Source organism: Pristiophorus japonicus, chromosome 12, assembly GCF_044704955.1.
Source record: "Pristiophorus japonicus isolate sPriJap1 chromosome 12, sPriJap1.hap1, whole genome shotgun sequence".
NCBI lineage: Eukaryota > Metazoa > Chordata > Chondrichthyes > Pristiophoridae > Pristiophorus > Pristiophorus japonicus.
In genome coordinates, this window is record NC_091988.1 from 69612585 (window position 1) to 69633911 (window position 21327).

Genomic DNA, 21327 nt, shown 5'->3' on the forward strand with positions numbered 1-21327 from the left:
TGAATGTGAGTGTGTGTGTGTGAGTGTGAGTGTGAGTGTGTGTGAGAGAGTGTGTGTGTGCGTGAGTGTGAGTGTGTGTCGGGTGTGTGAGTGTGAATGTGTGAGAGAGTGTGTGTGTGAGTGTAAGTGTGAAGTTCATATACTTGAAATGGAAAATTCACAGGGCTGTGGGGAAAGAGCGGGGGGAGTGGGACTGATTGGATCACTCTTTCACAGAGCCGGCACAGGCTCGATGGGCCGAATGGCCTCCTTCTGTGCTGTAAGATTTTAAGTATGTATCCAATTCTCTTTTGAAAGTTACCATTGAATCTGCTCCCACCGCCCTTTCAGGCACCGCATTCCCGATCACAACAACTCGCTGCGTAAAATAAATATCACCTCATCTCCCCTCTGGTCCTTTTGCCAATTATCTTAAATCTGTGATCTGGTTACCGACCCTCCTGCCACTGGAAACAGTGTCTCCTTATTTACTCTGTCCAGACCCCTCATGTTTTTGAACACCTCGATTAAATCTCCCCTTAACCTTCTCTGCTCTAAGGAGAACAACCCCAGCTTCTCCAGTCTCTCTACATAACTGAAGTCCCTCATCCCTGGGACCATTCTCGTAAATCTCCTGCACCCTGCCGAAGACATTCACATCCTTCCTACAATGCGGTGCCCAGAATTGGACACAATACGCCAACTGGGGCCTAACCAGCGATTTATAAAGGTTTACCTTAAAGGTTCACTCCCCTAATATTCCGGGTTGCACTTACCAGTTGATCGCCGAGGCTCCCCTGTGCCTAGGCAGCAGCGACGGATGGTAGGCGATGGACCCGTGCTTGGGGAAGTCAATCACTTCCATCGGAATGAACTGGGAGCAGAAAGGCATCACGTTCAGCTCCGCTCCAAGGCTCGAGTACTCGCTCACCACCTCCGCGATCGCCTTCCCTTTCACGCGCCAGCGGGCGTACTTGAACACGCGGGTGCCATCCTTCGCTCCTTCCGCAGCTGATGGGGAAATGTCGCAGAGGTTATTCGAGGCAGGGCTCATCCTCAGCCACAGGCCGGTTGTGGCGATTTCTACCTGGCACGCAACTCCCTTGGAGCACATGGAGAAACACCGCCCCCTGGTGTGGTAGATAGATCGTACAGCACAGAAACAGGCCATTCGGCCCAACTGCTCCGTGCCGGTGTTTATGCCCCACTCGAGTCTCCTTCCCCCCTCTTCATCTCACCTAATTAACATATCCTTCTATTCCTTTCTCACTCATGTGTTTATCCAGCTTCCCCTTAAATGCATCCCTGCTACTAGAGGGCTGGCCATCCTAGACTGCGTGATGTGTAATGAGAAAGGACTAATTAACAATCTTGTTGTGCCAGGCCCTTGGGGAAGAGTAACCATAATATGGTAGAATTCTTTATTAAGATGGAAAATGACACAGTTAATTCAGAGACTAGGGTTATGAACTTAAGGAAAGGTAACTTCGATGGTATGAGACATGAATTGGCTAGAATAGACTGGCAAATGACACTTAAAGGGTTGACGGTGGATAGGCAATGGCAAACATTTAAAGATCACATGGATGAACTTCAACAATTGTACATCCCTGTCCAGAGTAAAAATAAAACGGGGAAGGCGGCTCAAACCGTGGCTAACAAGGGAAATTAAGGATAGTGTTAAATCCAAGGAAGAGGCATATAAATTGGCCAGAAAAAGCAGCAAACCTGAGGACTGGGAGAAATTTATAATTCAGCAGAGAAGGACAAAGGGTTTAATTAGGAAGGGGAAAATAGAGTATGAGAGGAAGCTTGCTGGGAACATAAAAACTGACTGCAAAAGCTTCTATAGATATGTGAAGAGGAAAAGTTTAGTGAAGACAAACATAGTTCCCTTGCAGTCAGAATCAGGTGAATTTATAATGAGAAACAAAGAAATGGCAGACCGGTTGAACAAACACTTTAGTTCTGTCTTCACGAAGGAAGACACAAATAACCTTTCGGAAATACAAGGTGACCGAGGGTCTAGTGAGTAGGAGGAACTGAAGGAAATCCTTATTAGGTGGGAAATTTTGTTAGGGAAATTGATGGGATTGATGGCCGATAAATCCCCGGGGCCTGATAGTATGCATCCCAGAGTACTTAAGGAAGTGGCGCTAGAAATAGTGGATGCATTGGTGGTCATTTTCTGGATCAGTTCCTATGGACTGGAGGGTAGCTAATGTAACACCATTTTTTAAAAAGGGAGGGAGAGAGAAAACAGGGAATTATAGACCGGTTAGCCTGACATCAGTAGTGGGGAAAATGTTGGAATCAATTTTTAAAGATGAAATTGGAAAGCACATTTGGAGAGCAGTGACAGGATCAGTCCAAGTCAGCATGGACTTATGAAAGGGAAATCATTCTTGACAAATCTTTTAGAATTTTTAGAGGATGTAATTAGTAGAGAGGACAAGGGAGAACCAGTAGATGTGGTGTATTTGGACTTTCAAAAGACTTTTGACAAGGTCCCACACAAGAGATGAGTGTGCAAAATTAAAGCTCATGGTATTGGGGGTAATGTACTGATGTGGATAGAGAACTGGTTGGCAGACAAGAAGCTGAGAGTCGGAATAAATGGATCCTTTTCAGAATGGCAGGCAGTGACTAGTGGGGTGCCGCAGGGCACATTGCTGGGACCCAGCTATTTACAATATACATCAATGATTTAGATGAAGGAATTGAGTGTAATATCTCCAAGTTTGCAGATGACACTAAACTGGGTGGCGGTGTGAGCTGTGAGGAGGATGCTAAGAGGCTGCAGGGTGACTTGGACAGGTGAGGTGAGTGGGCAAATGCATGGCAGATGCAGAATAATGTGGATAAATGTGAGGTTATCCACTTTGGTGGCAAAAATACGAAGGCAGAATATTATCTGAATGGCGGCAGATTAGGAAAAGGGAAGGTGCAACAAGACCTGGGTGTCATGGTACATCAGTCATTGAAAGTTGGCATGCAGGTACAGCAGGCGGTGAAGGCAATGGCATGTTAGCCTTCATAGCTAGGGGATTTGAGTATAGGAGCAGGGAGGTCTTACTGCAGTTGTACAGGGCCTTGGTGAGGCCTCACCTGGAATATTGTGTTCAGTTTTGGTCTCCTAATCTGAGGAAGGACGTTCTTGCTATTGAGGGAGTGCAGTGAAGGTTCACCAGACTGATTCCCGGGATGGCAGGACTGACATATGAGGAGAGACTGGATCGACTGGGCCTGTATTTACTGGAGTTTAGAAGGATGAGAGGTGATCTCATAGAAACATACACAATTCTGACAGGACTGGACAGGTAAGATGCAGGAAGAATGTTCCTGATGTTGGGGAAGTCCAGAACCAGGGGTCACAGTCTAAGGATAAGGGACAAGCCATTTAGGACTGAGATGAGGAGAAACTTCTTCACTCAGAGAGTTGTTAACCTGTGGAATTCTCTACCGCAGAGAGTTGTTGATGCCAGTTCATTGGATATATTGAAGAGGGAGTTAGATATGGCCCCTACGGCTAAAGGGATCAAGGAGTATGGAGAGAAAGTAGGAAAGGGGTACTGAGGTGAATGATCAGCCATGATCTTATTGAATGGTGGTGCAGGCTCGAAGTGCCGAATGGCTTACTCCTGCACCTATTTTCTATGTTTCTATGTTTCTCTGCTATTCGCCTCAACCACTCCCTGTGGCAGCGAGTTCTACATTCTCACCATTCTCTGGGCAAAGAAGTTTCCACTGAATTCCTGATTGGATTAATTAGGGACCATCTTATATTGATGGCCCCTAGTTATGGTCTCTCCCTACAATTGGAAACATCTTCTCTACGTCAACCCTATCGAACCCTTTCATACTTTACAGATCTCTGTCAGCTCACCCCTTAGGCTGGCCTTTCCTAGAGAAAAGAGCCCCAGCCTGTTCAAGTGTTTATTTATTCTCAGGATGTTGGCGTCGATGTCAAGGCCAGCATTTATTGCCCATCCCTAATTGCCCCTTGAGAAGGTGGTGGTGAGCTGCCTTCTTGAACCGCTGCAGTCCGTGTGGTGAAGGTGCTCCCACAGTGCTGTTAGGGAGGGATTTTGACCCAGGATTTTGACCCAATGACGATGAAGGAATGGCCGATATATTTCCAAGTCAGGATGATGTGTGACTTGGAGGGGAACGTGGAGGTGGTGGTGTTCCCATACACCTACTGCCCTTGTCCTTCTAGGTGGTAGAGGTAACGGGATTGGAAGGTGCTGCCAAAGAAACCTTGGCGAGTTGTTGCAGTGCATCTTATAGATGGTACACACTGCAGCCACGGTGGAGGGAGTGGGATATGGCCCAGTGGCAGAGGTGGTGAGACTGATTGTTTGAAGTCATGGATGGGCTAAGAGAGGGATAACTGCCATCGACACTCGCTGTCAGACACGCAGGAGAATGTCTGAGCCGACACAAGTTGGAGATGCTGTCTTTCGGAGGAGACATTAAACCGAGCCCACGTCTGCCCTCTCAGGCGGACGTAAAAGATCCCACGGCCACTATTTCGAAGAAGAGCAGGGGAGTTCTTTACGGTGTCCAGGGTCAATATTTATCCCTCAACTCCCATCACTAAAAGACAGATTAACTGGTCATTATCACATTGCTGTACTTGGGTTCTTGTTGTGTGCAAATTGGCTGCCGCGTTTCTGACATTACAACAGTGACATCACTTCAAAAAGTATTTCATTGGTTGTGAAGCACTTTGTGACGTCCTGAGGTCATTTAAAGTGCGATATCAATGAAAGTTCCTCTTTCATTGCACGGGGCGACCTGCCCAGCCCATGTCAGGACAGGACTGAGACTCCCACAGACTCATTTCATGTCGAACCCTTACCGGCACAAACAGAAACCCACATCCCATGTCTGGCTGAACGTAAACCAAGGTGCAGGTAGAAAGGGCAATATGCCAAGCGCCTGTACCACCCACTGCCCTGGCACTCGCTAATGCTCTTCGAACCTTGGCACCATCTTATCATAGATATATTGTTAGGGTAATTGGCTTCTTAAAGTTCAATGTCCATGATACCTTAGACAAACCTTACCGAGCAAGAGACCGTAACCACCCCCCGAACCCCCAAAGACCAACCCCGAGAGATCACACGCACCCCCAGAGACCACACCCCCCTCAGAGACCCCCCCTAGAGACACACACCCCCAGAGACCACACCGCCCCCGGAGACCCTCCTAGAGACACACACCTCCAGAGACACACACACCCCCAGAGATCCCAACCACCAGAGACCACGTCTCCGAGACGACACCCCCAGAGACCACACCCGCAGAGACCACTAACCCCAGAGACCCCCCCCAGAGACGAACCCCCCAGAAACCCCCCCAAAGACAAACCCCCCCAGAGATCCCCACAGACCACACCCTCCCAGAGACCCCCCCTGAGACCACACCCCCAGAGACGACTAACCCCAGAGACACACACCCCCAGAGACCCCCCCCAGAGACACACACCCCCAGAGACTACCCCCCCCCCAGAGACACGCACTCCCAGAGACCCCATCCCCAGAGACACCCCCCCAGAGACCCCAATCCCCAGAGACACACACCCCCAGAGACCACCCCCCCAGAGACCACACCCCCAGAGATCCCAATCCCCAGAGACCACACCCCCCCCAGAGACCACAACCCCCAGAGACCACACCCCCCAGAGACCACACCCCCAGAGACACCCCCCCTCAGAGACACACACCCCCAGAGACACCCTCCCCCAGAGACCACGCCCCCAGAGACCCCAATCCCCAGAGACCACACACCCCCAGAGACCACACCCCCCAGAGACCACACCCCCAGAGACACACCCCCCTCCCCCAGAGACCACACCGCCCCCCCCCACCCACCCACCTCCTCACCCCCCCCAAGTGAATGTACCCACCCAGAAGATCCTCTTTGCCGTCTTTGTCTGGGATTGTGAATATTCCGACAATCTCGTGTCCCGCCTTTTTGAGTTCCTTGTACACCTCTTGGCCGAAGAGGCTCTGTCCAATCACAGCGATCTTCATCCTGCCTCACCAGCGAGCACAGACCTGCCAACACGAAGCAAACATCTGAAACTCCAACAGCAGCACGACAAGGGAACACGTCATTCCTCCACACCATCTCCTAACCCCACAAAACCCAGGCTCATCCCAGGTTTGAATCAGTGAGGCTCTTGCAGAACTTCTCTCATAGTCCTGGACAGGGTTCAGGAACAAGCCTGCTCACCTGATAGACAACCATTGCTCATCCGAGTCTTCAACGTCTGGCTCTATCTCTATGCTACTTCCCTCCTTGCTTATTTCCTCTTTTATTCTAGTGGCTTTAGAACTCTCTCCGTAAACCTCTCCACCTCTCTCTTCTCCTTTAAGATGCTCCTTCAAACCGACCTCTTTGGCTATGCTTTTGGTCATCTGTCCTAATATCATCTTATGTGGCTCAGTGTCCAATTTTGTTTGATTATCACTCTTGTGAAGCACCTTGGGACATTTTACGATGTTAAAGGCGCTATATAAATGCAAAATATTGTTGTTCCATCTAAGCTTCAAATCTGCTGAGCTTCGCAATCTGCTGAAATGAAACCCCATTTTACATTTCATAGCAAGAGGTATATGTTACATATGTATACTTCTAGTTACTCTGTCCAGCCACCAGAGGGCTCATCCCCTGGAGTCCCATAATCCCTTGGGAGCACAGGTATTTAAGGAGGCTTCACAGGTTGGAGAGGCACTCTGGATACCTGCAATAAAAGACCAAGGTCACACTTTACTTTGAGCTCACAGTGTTCAGTCTGACTCTTTCTCCATACACAACAACTGGCGATGAGATACAGATAGCGAACCCAAAGATGCAGAGAACAGTGGGCATCCTGGAGAAATTCTCGGAGGGAGATGATTGGGAAAGTTTTGTGGAGCGACTCGACCAATACTTCGTGGCCAACGAGCTAGATGGGGAAGAGAGCGCTGCCAAACAAAGGGCGATCCTCCTTACCGTCTGTAGGGCACCAACGTATGGCCTCATTAAGAATTTGCTCACTCCAGCGAAACCCACAGAGAAATCATACGACGATTTGTGCACACTGGTCCGAGAGCATTTGAACCCGAAGGAAAGCGTTCTGATGGTGAGGTACCGGTTCTACACCTACAAAAGGTCTGAAGGCCAGGAAGTGGTGAGTTATGTCACCGAGCTAAGATGCCTTTCAGGACATTGCGAATTTGAAGGACATTTGGAGCACATGCTCAGAGACTTTTTCGTAGTTGGCATTGGCTACGAAACCATACGTCGCAAACTTTTGACTGTAGAGACCCCAACCTTGAGTAAGGTCATAGCGATAGCCCAGGCATTCATTGCCACCAGTGAAAATATGAAGCAAATCTCTCAGCATACAAGTGCTGCTACAAATACTATGAACAAAGTGATGTTGTTTTCGAATCGTAATGTACAGGGCAGGTCACACATACCTGTAGCTAGACGTCCGCAGATATCTCAGAGTCCACCATCAAGGGTGATGAATGCAAGGCCATTAACACCTTGTTGGCGCTGCGGGGGTGATCATCGTTTCCATTCATGCTGATTCAAAGGATACGTTTGCAACGGCTGTGGAACAATGGGACACCTCCAATGAGTGTGCAGGCGAGCTGCAGAGCCTGTTAAACCTGCAAACCACCATGTTGCAGAGGAGGACAGATCCACGGAGGATCACGACAAACCAGAGCCTCAGATAGAGGAGGCAGAGGTACATGGGGTGCAAACATTCACCATGAATTGTCCCCCGATAATGCTGAATGTTGAACTAAATGGACTCCCGGTGTCAATGGAGCTGGACATGGGCGCAAGCCAGTCCATCGTGGGCAAAAAGACTTTTGAAAGGTTGTGGTGCAGTCTTAACTCCAGTTCGCACGAAACTAAGAACTTACACGAAAGAACTGATTCCTGTAATCGGCAGTACTACCGTAAAGGTCTCCTAGGATGGAGCGTTCTACAAGCTATCACTCTGGGTGGTACCGGGTGATGGTCCCATGCTACTCGGCAGGAGCTGGCTGGGAAAGATACGCTGGAACTGGGACGATGTCCGCGCACTATCGCCCGCTGACAACATCGTGTGCCCAGGTCTTAAACAAATTTCCTTCACTGTTCGCACCAGGCATTGGGAAATTCCTCGGATCTACCTAATTCCGGGGGCGCGGCCCATCCATCACAAGGCGAGAGCAGTACCGTACATGATGAGAGAAAGGGTAGAGATCGAGCTGGACCGGCTGCAAAAAGAGGGCATCTTTTCCCCAATCGAGTTCAACGAGTGGGCCAGCCCTATCGTCTCAGTCCTGAAGGGAGATGGCACTGTCAGAATCTGTGGCGATTACAAAGTAACTATCAATCGTTTCTCCCTGCAAGACCAATACCCACTACCAAAGGCCAACGACCTCTTTGCAACGCTGGCGGGTGGAAAGATGTTCACGAAGCTGGATCTGACTTCAATCTACATGATGCAGGAGCTGGAGGAATCATCGAAGGCCCTCACCTGCACAACACGCACAAAGGTCTTTTTATTTATAGCAAATGCCCGTTTGGAATCCGATCAGTGGCGGCGATATTCCAGAGAAACATGGAAAGTTTACTGAAGTCGGTGCCGCACACATGGTCTTCCAGGACGACGTCTTGGTCACAGGTTGGAACACAGTCGAGCATCTGCAGAACCTGGAGGACGTTCTTAGTCGATTCAACCACATGGGGCTCAGGTTAAAACGCTCGAAGTGCGTTTTCTTGGCACCTGAAGTGGAGTTCCTGGGAAGGGGATTGCGGCGGACGGCATCAGGCCCACCAACGCGAAGACGGAGGCAATCGAGAATGCCACAGTACATGACGGAGCTGCGGTCGTTTCTGGGACTCCTGAACTACTTTGGTAACTTCTTACCGGGTCTCAGTACACTGTTAGAACCACTGCATGTCTCACTACGAAAAGGGGATGAATGGGTTTGGGGCAAAAGCCAAGAAAATGCCTTTGTAAAAGCGAGAAAATTGTTATGCTCAAACAAATTGCTTGTGTTGTATGATCCATGTAAGCATTTGGTACCAGCTTGTGATGCGTCGTCATATGACGTCGGGTGTGTATTTCAACAAGCTAATGATTTCGGGAAACTGCAACCGGTTGTTTATGCATCCAGGAGTCTGTCTAAGGCTGAGAGAGCCTACAGCATGATTGAAAAAGAAGGGTTAGCGTGTGTCTATGGGGTAAAGAAAATGCATCAATACTTGTTTGGGCTAAAATTTGAATTGGAAACTGACCATAAGCCACTTTTATTCCAGTTCGCCGAGAGTATAGGGATAAATACCAACGCATCGGCCCGCATCCAGAGATGGGCGCTCACGTAGTCCGCATACAACTACGCCATCCGCCACAGGCCAGGCACAGAAAACTGCGCTGATGCTCTCAGTAGGCTGCCATTGCCCACCACGGGGATGGAATTGGCGCAGCCCACAGATCTAGCCATGGTTATGGAAGCATTTGAGAGTGAGCAATCACCCGTCACTGCCCGGCAGATCAAAACCTGGACAAGCCAGGACCCCTTATTATCTCTTGTCAAAAGCTGTGTGTTTCACGGGAGCTGGTCCAGTGTCCCAGTGGAAATGCAGGAATAAATAAAGCCGTTCCAGCGGCGCAAAGATGAAATGTCTATACAGGCAGATTGCCTTCTGTGGGGCAATCATGTAGTGGTCTCCAAAAAGGGCAGAAACACCTTCATCAGTGACCTCCACAGTACTCACCCAGGCATCGTAATGATGAAAGTGATAGCCAGATCCCACGTGTGGTGGCCCGGTATCAATGCGGACTTAGAGACCTGCGTTCACAGATGTAATAAATGCTCGCAGTTAAGCAATGTACCCAGGGAGGCGCTGCTAAATTTATGGTCTTGGCCCTCCAAACCGTGGTCTAGGGTACACGTCGACTATGCTTCTTGGGTAAAATGTTCCTTGTGGTTGTAGACGCCTACTCCAAGTGGATTGAATGTGAGATAATGTCGACTAGCACGTCCGCTTCCACTACTGAAAGCCTGCGGGCCATGTTTGCCACACACGGCCTACCCGATGTCCTGGTGAGCAACAACAGGCCATGTTTTACCAGTGCTGAGTTCAAAGAATTCATGACCCGTAATGGGATCGAACATGTCACATCTGCCCTGTTTAAACCAGCGTCCAATGGTCAGGCAGAGAGAGCAGTGCAAACCATCAAGCAAGGCTTGAAGAGGGTAACTAAAGGCTCACTGCAGACTCGCCTATCCCGAATCCTGCTTAGCTACCGCACGAGACCCCACTCACTCACTGGGATCCCACCTGCTGAACTGCTCATGAAAAGAGCACTTAAGACAAGGCTCTCATTAGTTCACCCTGATCTACATGAACAGGTAGAGAGCAGCAGCTTCAACAAAGTGCATACCATGATAGCGCAAATGTGTTACGCGAGATTGAAATCAATGATCTTGTATTTGTATTAAATTATGGACAAGGGCCCAAGTGGCTTCCCAGCACTGTCATGGCCAAAGAGGGGAGCAGGGTGTTTCGGGTCAAACTTTCAAATGGACTCATTCACCGGAAACACTTGGACCAAATCAAACTCAGATTCACGGACTATCCTGAGCAACCCACCTTGGATCCTACCTTTTTTGATCCCCCAACATACACATCAGTGGCAACCGGCACCACGGTTGACCACGAAGCAGAACCCACCATCTACAGCAGCCCTGCAGGGCCCAACACACCAGGCAGCCCAGCAAGGCCAGCTGCACAGCAGCCCAGCGAGGGCCCAACAAATGATTCAACCACACCAGCTTTCACACTGAGATGATCAACCAGGGCAGGAAGGGCCCCAGATCGACTCACATTGTAAAATAGTTATACTATTGACTTTGCGGGGGGTGTGGTTATATATGTACTCTATATAGCCACCAGAGGGCTCATCCCCTGGAGTCCCAAGGAGCACAGGTATTTAAGGAAGCCTCACAGGCTGGAGAGGCACTCTGGAGACCTGCAAAAAAAGACTAAGGTCACACTTTATTTTGAGCTCATAGTGTTCAGTCTGACTCTTTCTCCATACACAAAAGTATAAAATATAAAAGTCTAGTTGAAGTGGTGTAATAGTAATAAGACCCTGTATTGGAGGACTGTGTGCAGTTTGAGGTTCCATATTAAAAGATGGATGTTGAGGCGATAGAGAGGGTAAAAAGCAGATTTTTTTTTTCATTCATTCTGGGGATGTGGGTGTCACTGGCAAGACCAGGTTTTGTTGCCCATCCCTAATTTCCCTCGAGAAGGTGGTGGTGAGCCGCCTTCTTGAACCGCTGCAGTCCGTGTGGTGAAGGTGCTCCCACAGTGCTGTTAGGGAGGGAGTTCCAGGATTCTGACCCAGCGACAATGAAGGAACGGCGATATATTTCCAAGTCAGGATGGTGTGTGACTTGGGAGGGGAACGTGGAGGTGGTGGTGTTCCCATTCGCCTGCTGCCCTTGACCTTCTAGGCGGTAGAGGTCGCAGGTTTGGGAGTTGCCAAATCTGTCGAAGAAGCCTTGGCGAGTTGCTGCAGTGCATCTTGTAGATGGTACACACTGCAGCCACAGTGCGCCGGTGGTGGAGGGAGTGAATGTTGAAGGTGGAGGATGGGTTGCCAATTAACACTATTCGAATGTGAGATTCAGCACTGCTCCCATCCTGGACCGATTGCCCCATAAAGTCTATGGAAGGTCAAAAGTCACCGATAAGTCACTGGAACTCTCACTTAAATTTATAAACAGCAACAGATTATTTTCAAATGAGGTCGGAACGGGAGGATTGACTTCAAACCAAGACGTGAAATGAACTTTAAAAAAAACTTTTGATAACAAACTGAACCTTTGCAAAGTTTGTGTAACACGGCCAAAGAAGCAAAAACCCCGACTTTCTGTCAAACTGGAGTTTCCTGAAGTGGAGCCAATCCCAGGAGAGTCAGTGTGAGCTGGTTCAGCATGATCACTGGCAGGGGTGGCCATCGATCTCAGTCAGAGTGAAAGTTCCGCCACTTCCTGAAACCCGCACAAAGTTTGCATCAATATTCCAGGAAGGCACAAGGGACAAGAGTCCCTAGATTTAGTAAATGGGCCGCTTCAGATCGAAATATAGAGAAGGTGGAGAGGCCGCTCCGGCTTAAATCAGCTGCCACTATGATTGAAATTATGTTTACACGGAATCAGAGTTTGTAATTTGTCCGTATCAACTTTAAAACCAGCCGAGATTTGCCCTTCTGTTTGAGCCCAGTAAGTCGCAATATTAACTGTCCCGGGACCACTTTCCCCAAAGTTTTAAACGGTCCAATATTCCACTAGCTGCATGCAACATATTAATTACTGCCCGAAATGTCAATGATTTCTTGCAGCTTCCAGTTTCTGCTTAAAGGTTCAAACAGAAAGAGACAGAGAGCCAAGTGTAAAACACTGACACTCAACTCGCTCCAAACTCCGATTTCAGGTTTTCGATGGGACTTACCAAGAAACACCCGTGTCCTTGCTCCCTGGGAGTTTGCAAACACTGCTGTCCACCCTGTGTGCGAGTGTGTGTGTACCCACCGAATGGCTCCGCTCTCGGAAAGGGGAGAGAGAATGAGGCTGGATTGGGTCTTGGGGAATCAGGAGCAGAGGATTGGTTTGGCATCGAATCAGGGCAAAGGGAGAGTCAGATAATGTTCAATGTCAGTGTGCCAGCGAGCCAGTGATGACAGTAACTGGATTGTATTTTCATAAAAATTATCTCTCCCTGCAGTTCAGTATTGGAACTTCTACCTTGCTGTCAAGATCATTGGTTTATAGTTTACAGAAGATTGTGGGTTCCAGTCCCACTCCAGAGACTTGAGCACAAAATCCAGGCTGACATCCCGGTGCAGTACTGAGGGAGCACCGCACTGTCGGAGGTGTTATGTATGTAAACCTGTAATTACCATGTCTAACCACCAGAGGGCTTATTCCCTGGCATCCCAATGGATCCCACAATCCCTTGGGAGCACCTGTATATAAGGAGGCCTCTCAGGCTGGAGAGGCACTCTGATATCTGTAATAAAGCACTACGGTCACACTTACTTTGAGCCTGCCGTGTCTAGTCTGACCCTTTATTCAAGACATAACAACTGGCGACGAGATACAGATGACGAACCCCAGCGCAACAATGCAGAGATCTGTGGGCATCCTGGAGAAACTTTCGGAGGGAGATGATTAGGAAACCTTCGTGGAGCGACTTGACCAATACTTCGGGGCCAATGAGCTGGAAGGAGAAGCGAACGCTGCCAAACGAAGGGCGATCCTCCTCACCGTTTGCGGGGTATCAATGTATGGCATCATGAAAAACGTGCTCGCTCCAGAGAAACCCACAGACAAGTCGTACGATGAGTTGTGCACACTGGTCCGGGAGCATCTAAACCCGGAGGAAAGCGTTCTGATGGCGAGGTATCGGTTCTACACGTACAAGAGGTCTGAAGGCCAGGAAGTGCCGATCTACGTCGCCGAGCTAAAGCGCCTTGCAGGACATTGCGAATTTGAAGGACACTTGGAGCACATGCTCAGGGACTTCTTTGTACCTGACATTGGCCATGAAGTAATACTTCGCAAACGTTTTACTGTAGAGACCCCAACCTTGAGTAAAGCCATAGCGATAGCCCAGGCGTTTATCTCCACTAGTGACAATACCAAACAAATTTCCCAGCACACTAGTGCTGCTGCAAATACTGTGAACAAAGTAACATTGTTTTCAATTCGAAATGTACATAGCAGGACTTACACACCTGTAGCTGCACGTCCACAGATGACTCAGAGTCCGCCATCAAAGGTGGTGAATACAAGGCCATTAACACCTTGTTGGCGCTGCGGGGGTGATCATCGTTTCCATTCATGCCGCTTCAAAGGATACGTTTACAAGGGCTGTGGAACAATGGGACATCTCCAACGCATGTGCAGGCCCTGCTAATCCTGCAAACTACCATGTTGCAGAGGAGGACAGATCCAGGGTGGATCATGACGAACCAGAGCCTCAGACCGAGGTGCACACATTTACCACAAAGTGTCACCCGATAATGCTGAAAGTTGAATTAAATGGACTCACGGTGTCCATGGAGCTGGACACGGGCGCAAGCTAGTCCATAATGAGCAAAAAGACTTGATAACTTGTGGTGCAATAAAGCTTCAAGGCCAGTCCTGACTCCCTTTCATACCAAACTTAGAACGTACACAAAGGAACTGATTCCCGTAATTGGCAGTGCTACCGTAATGGTCTCCTACGATGGAGCGGTGCACGATTTACCACTCTGGGTGGTACCGGGTGATGGCCCCACGCTGTTCGACAGGAGCTGGCTGGGAAAGATAAGCTGGAACTTTCGACGACACCTCATGTGCCCAGATCCTAAGCAAGTTCCCCTCGCTTTTCGAACCAGGCATCAGGAAGTTCCAAGGAGCAAAAGTGCAGATCCATTTGATTCCGGGGGCGCGACCCATCCATCACAAGGCGAGAGCGGTACCGTACATGATGAGAGAGAAGGTGAAGATCAAGCTGGACAGGCTGCAACAAGAGGGCATCATTTCGCTGATCAATTCAACGAGTGGGCCAGTCCAATTGTTCCAGTCCTCAAGGGAGATGGCACCATCAGAATCTGTGGTGATTACAAAGTAACTATCAATCGTTTCTCGCTGCAGGATCAATACCCGCTACCAAAGGCAGACAACCTATTTGCGACGCAGGCAGGGGGGAGCACGTTCACGAAGCTGAACTTGACCTCGGCCTACATGACGCAGAAGCTGGAGGAATCTTCGAAAGGCCTCACCTGCATCAACGCGCACAAAGGTCTCGTCATTTACAACAGATGACTGTTTGGGATTCGAACGGCCGCGGCGATATTCCAGAGGAACATGGAAAGCTTACTGAGGTCAGTCCCGCGCACCGTGGTCTTCCAGGAAGATATCTTGGTTACAGGTCGGGACACTGTCGAGCACCTGCAGAACCTGGAGGAGATTCTTAGTCGGCTTAATCATGTGGGGCTCAGGCTAAAACATTCGGTGTGTTTTCCTGGCGCCTGAAGTGGGGAGAAGACTCATGGCAGACGGCACCAGGCCCACCGATTCGAAGACAGAGGCAATCAAGAAAGCACCGAGACCACAGAATGTGACAGAGCTGTGGTCATTTCTAGGACTGCTGAACTATTTTGATAACTTCTTTCTGGGTCTTAGCACATTGATGGAACCCCTGCACTCTTTACTGCGTAAAGGAGATGAATGGGTATGGGGTAAAAGCCAAGAAAATGCCTTTGAGAAAGCTAGGAAGCTGTTATGTTCAAACAAATTGCTTGTGTTGTACGATCCATGTAAGCGTTTGGTACTAGCATGTGATGCGTCGTCGTAAGGGGTCGGGTGTGTATTGCAACAAGCTAATGAATCTGAGAAATTGCAACCAGATGCTTATGCATCCAGAAGTCTGTCTAAGGCTGAGAGGGCCTACAGCATGATTGAAAAAGAAGCGTTAGCGTGTGTTTACAGGGTAAAGAAAATGCATCAATATCTGTTCGGGCTCAAATTTGAGTTGGAAACCGACCATAAGCAACTTATATCCCTCTTTTCTGAAAATAAGGGGATAAATATGAATGCATCGGCCCGCATCCAGAGATAGGCGCTCACGTTGTCCGCATACAACTACGCCATCTGCCACAGGCTAGGCACAGAAAACTGTGCCGATGCTCTCAGTAGGCTGCTATTGCCCACCACAGGGGTGGAGATGGCACAGCCCGCCGATTTAGTTATGGTAATGGAAGCATTCGAGAGTGAGCAATCACCTGTTACCGCCCGACAGATTAGAACCTGGACGAGCCAGGACCCTTACTGTCCTTAGTAAAAATCTGTATGCTCCACGGGAGTTGGTCTAGTGTCCCATTAGAGATGCAGGAAGAAATAAAGCCGTACCAGCGGCGCAAAGATGAAACGTCTATACAGGCAGAATGCCTCCTATCAGATAATCAAGTAGTTGTGCCAGAAAAGGGCAGGGACATTTTCATTAGTAATCTCCACAGCACCCACCCAGGCATTGTAATGATGAAAGCGATAGCCAGATCCCACGTGTGGTGGCCCGGTATCGATGCAGACTTCGAGTTTTGTGTGCACAAATGTAATACATGTTCCCAGTTAAGCAATGCACCCAGGGAGGCGCCACTAAGTTTATGGTCCTGGCCCTCCAAACCGTGGTCTAGGGTTCATGTCGCCTATGCAGGCCCATTCTTGGGAAAAATGTTCCTAGTAGTTGTAGATGCGTACTCCAAATGGATTGAATGTGTGATAATGTCGGCAAGCACGTCCGCTGCCACCATTGAAAGTCTGCGGGCCATGTTTACCATGCACGGTCTGCCTGATGTCCTTGTAAGTGACAATGGGCCGTGCTTTACCAGTGCCGAATTCAAGTTCATGACCCACAATGGGGTCAAACATGTCACGTCTGCCCCGTTTAAACCAGCGTCCAACGGTCAGGCAGAACAAGCAGATCAAACAATCAAGCAGAGCTTGAAAAGGGTAACTGAAGGCTCACTGCAGACTTGCTTATCCCGAGTCCTGCTCAGTTACCGCACAAGACCCCACTTGCTGGGTTGCTGGGGGTGGTGAGTCTTTCTGGGCTGTTGCGGGTGATGTGTTCTGCCTCGTGGTCAACCGCTGGGTCGGTTGCCACTTTGTGTGTTGGAGGGTTGAACACAACCGGGGAACCCTCCCGCTGAACTGCTAATGAACAGGGCACTTAAGACAAGGCTCTCGTTAGTCCACCCTGATATACACGAACAGGTAGAGAGCAGGCGGCTTCAACGGAATACATATCTTGATCACTCAAATGTGTCACGCGAAATCGAATTAAATAATCCTGTATTTGTGTTGAACTATGGATAAGGTCCCAAGTGGAATGCTGGCATTATTTTGGCCAAAGAGGGGAGTAGGGAATTTGTGGTCAAACTCGCAAATGGACTCAACTGCAGAAAACACTTGGACCAAACCAAAATCAGATTTACGGACTATCCAGAGCAACCCACATTAGACCCTACCTTTTTCAACCCTCCAACACACAAAGTGGCAACCGACCCAGCGGTTGACCACAAAGCAGAACACTTCACCCGCAGCAGCCCAGAAAGACTCACCACCCCCAGCAGCCCAGCAAGGCCAGCTGCGCAGCACTCCAGCAAAGGCCCAACAAATGACTCACACCAGCATTTGCATCGAGATGATCAACCAGGGAAAGGAAGGCTCCAGTTCAAGTCACATTGTAAATAGTTACACTTTTGACTTTGGGGGGGAGTATTGTTATGTATGTAAACCTGTAATTACCATGTCTAACCACCAGAGGGCTTATCCCCTGGAGTCCCAGAGGAGCCCACAATCCCTTGGGAGCACCTGATTATAAGGAGGCCTCACAGGCTGGAGAGGCACTCTGAGATCTGTAATAAAGGACTACAGTCACACTTACTTTGAGCTTGCAGTGTCTGGTCTGACTCTTTATTCAATACATAACAGGAGGGATGGTACTGAGGGAATGCCGCATTGTTGGAGGGGTGGTACTGAGAGAGCGCTGCACTGTCGGAGGGGCAGTAATGAGGGAGCGCGCACTGTCGGAGGGGCAGTACTGAGGGAGCACCACACTGTCGGAGGGGCAGTACTGAGGGAGCGCTGCACTGTCGGAGGGGCAGTACTGAGGGAGCGCCGCACTGTCAGAGGGCCAGTACGGAGGGAGCGGCGCACTGTCGGAGGGGCAGTACTGAGGGAACGCCGCACTGTCGGAGGGGTGGTACTGAGGGAGTACTGCGCTGTCGGAGCGGCAGTACTGAGGGACGCTGAACTTTCGGAGAGGCAGTACTGAGGGAGCGCTGCACTTTCGGGGGGTGGTATTGAGGGAGCGCTGCACTGTGTAAGTGGTTTCCCTTGGTGGTTTCGACTCAACCCCCTTACAACAGTTCTAGACACCGGAATTATAGTGGTGAACATAATACACTTATAGCCAAATCTTTCGGTCTCAACAGTCACAATGCTTTTAGTCAAGTTAAAGCACACACATGCACCCAGTAAAACGCACCCTGGTGGTGTAAAGCAAACAGACACAGTACAACACACAACACTGGCCCGTCTGAACAAGCCCCTAACGCAAAGAGCCCACGACTAAAACACCCCTGCTCGGATTCAAAAATGCACCACCGAATCTGTCCAACAGAATTGTGTGTATGCTTACGATCTGTGCAAAAACCTCCCCACTATTCCCCTAAGGCTTGGTTGGGACACACGACTCCCCTTCACATTATGCGGTGGTCTTAAAGATGCGTGGGCTGGAATAAATGCTCACTAATTACCCCTCTGGCTTACTCACTGCTTCTCCCAACGAGGCGTATCTTCTGGTTCTGTACCAATCTGTGGTATTCAAGTCCAGTCTCAAGGTCAGCTTCCCAGTCAAAATAGCGAGGCACTCTTTGCTCGTAGATGGTGTTTCTTCTCTCCATCCCGGACGGAATGCTCAGTCCTTGTGTGTTGAACGATGCAAGCAGGCGTAGAAGAGGGGAAAGAGAGAGAAAGATGGCAGCCGAAACCTGCCACTCTTATACCTGCAAAATGCTTCTTCTCGTGGCAAAAGTTCAACTGTCCTTTGCCTGAGGCAGTACAATTAAAAAAAACATGTCTTCAGCCTGTTCCTTTGTTACTGGGCTGCTTCCTCGATAAGGCTCCGACAAGTCTGTGTGGTCGAAGAGCTTCCTTTGTGTCTTGAACAATGACCAATCTTGTTGATCTCTCATTGATAACATGACAAAGGGCCCCATCCATCAACCATCTTCCTGCCATTACAGCCATTGATTCCTGCCCATCTGATGTGTATTCCTGTGGGACATGTGTTTGGACCTGTCCCACACCAGGCTGCCTGCCCTGTGCAGTAACAGCCAAATCAAAGCAATGTCCAAAACTTTAAGTCCAAAAGTTATGCTTTTGCTGTCAATGTTCTCATCGAATTCTTACAGTTCCCCCCTTTGATATTTCAAGAATCCTTCTGGAATATCAAACGTCCGCTGGTGAAAACACATCGTGGCCTCCAACCAAACCTATATACTTTATTGTTAAACACCCCAAATACATCCCTTAAAATTCAACACAAACACATTGGTACAACATATTTATAGAGAAAAACATTCAGGTTCAACCTTGAACCCAGGCCTCCATCGACTTCGGATCACCTGGCTTCGCCTTTTTCAAGACAGCCGCAACAAAGACATTATGATGAGAAAGTTTACAATTACAAGAGTGTGCGAGCAAATCCGCATCCATGGAGGAACTTCTACATTCAACTCAGTTTCCTTTGGACACCACTCGGGCAGATGTACCACGGTTAGGTTTAAAATGACCAACACGACCGCGTAATGCACCCCTGGAATAGAACCTTCCCGGTCGTGACTAAAACGAAACCATTCCCTGGGCCTGGGGTGGTGGCTGGACACCTAACTTCTGTCGCCTATACCGGTGGGGCTGTGGGCAGGGGCTTCCTCTTGTGTGTGACAAGCTCCGTGGAATTTATTGTGTTGTGAGGGTCTGGAATCATGCAGGAGTCCATACTGAAGACTGAGTCTCAATGCGAGGAGCATTCGTAATAAGCTGGATGAATTGACTGCGCAGATAGCTGATAACGGATATGATGTAATTTGGATTACGGAGACATGGCTCCAGGGTAACCAAGACTGGGAACATCCAGGGGTATTTAATATTCAGGAAGGAAAAGGAGGTGGGGTAGCATTGCTGGTTAAAGAAGAGATTAATGCAATAGTAAGGAAGAACATTAGCGTGGATGATATAGAATCTATATGGGTAGAGCTACGAAACACCAAAGGGCAGAAAACGTTAGTGGGGGTTGTGTACAGACCAGCAAACAGTAGTAGGGAGGTTGGTGATGGCATCAAACAGGAAATTAGGGATGCGTGCAATAAGGGTACAGCAATTATCATGGGTGACTTTAATCTGCATATTGATTGGGCTAACCAAACTGGTAGCAATTCTATGGAGGAAGATTTCCTGAAGTGCATAAAAGATGGTTTTCTAGACCAATATGTCGAGGAACCAATTAGAGAGCAGACCATCCTAGACTGGGTCTTTTCTAATGAGAGAGGATTAATTAGCAATCTGATCATGCAGGGCCCCTTGGGGAAGAGTGACCATAATATGGTACAATTCTTCATTAAAATGGAGAGTGACACAGTTAATTCAGAGACTAGGGTCCTGAACTTAAAGAAAGGAAACTTTGACGGTATGAGATGTGAATTGACTAGGATAGACTGGAGAATGATACTTAAAGGGTTGATGGTGGATAGGCAATGGCAGACATTTAAATATCACATGGATGAACTACAACGTACATCCCTGTGTGGCGTAAGAATACAAAAGGGAAGGTGGCTCAACCGTGGCTAACAAGGGAAATTAGGGAAAGTATTAAATCCAAGGAAGAGGCATATAAATTGGCCAGAAAAAGCAGCAAACCTGAGGACTGGGAGAAATTTAGAATTCAGCAGAGGAAGACTAAAGGTTTAATTAGGAGGGGGAAAATAGAATATGAGAGTAAGCTTGCAGGAAACATAAAAACTGACTGCAAAAGCTTCTATAGATATGTGAAGAGAAAAAGATTAGTGAAGACTAATGTAGGTCCCTTGTAGTCAGAATCAGGGGAATTCATAGTGCGGAACAAGGAAATGGCAGACCAATTGAACAAATACTTTGGTTCTGTCTTACTAAGGAAGACATGAATAACCTCCTGAAAATTCTAGGGGACCGAGAGTCTAGTGAGAAGGGGAATCTGAGGGAAATCCTTATTAGTCAGGAAATGCTGTTAGGGAAATTGAAGGGACTGAAGACTGATAAGTCCCCAGGGCCTGATAGTCTGCACCCCAGAGTACTTAAGGAAGTGGCCCGAGAAATAGTGGATGCATTGGTAGTCATTTTCCAACATTCTATAGACTCTGGTTCAGTTCCTATGGATTGGAGGGTAGCTAATATAACCCCACGTTTTAAAAAAGGAGGGAGAGAGAAAACAGGGAATTACAGACCAGTTAGCTTGACGTCGGTAGTGGGGAAAATGTTGGAATCAATTATTAAAGATGAAATAGCAGCACATTTGGAAAGCAGTGACAAGATCGGTCCAAGTCAGCATGGATTTATGAAAGGGAAATCATGCTTGACAAATCTTCTAGAATTTTTTGAGGATGTAACTAATAGAGTGGATAAGGGAGAACCAGTGGATGTGGTGTATTTGGACTTTCAAAAGGCTTTTGACAAGGTCCCACACAAG

The 21327-nt window shown here is 48.6% G+C and overlaps 1 protein-coding gene across 1 annotated transcript in view; it reads right to left on the reverse strand.

Annotated features, from left to right (window-relative positions):
- LOC139276778 (cytosolic 10-formyltetrahydrofolate dehydrogenase-like) overlaps positions 1-12577 on the reverse strand; it is a 340061-nt gene extending 327484 nt beyond the window's left edge. The window contains exons 1-3 of the mRNA XM_070894781.1: positions 12505-12577; positions 5894-6044; positions 756-990 (exon numbers count right to left, since the gene is read on the reverse strand). Of these exons, the coding sequence (XP_070750882.1) occupies positions 756-990; positions 5894-6020 (362 nt within the window). The 5' untranslated portion in view covers positions 6021-6044; positions 12505-12577. The remainder of the gene's footprint in view (positions 1-755; positions 991-5893; positions 6045-12504) is intronic.
- Positions 12578-21327: the final 8750 nt, after the last annotated feature.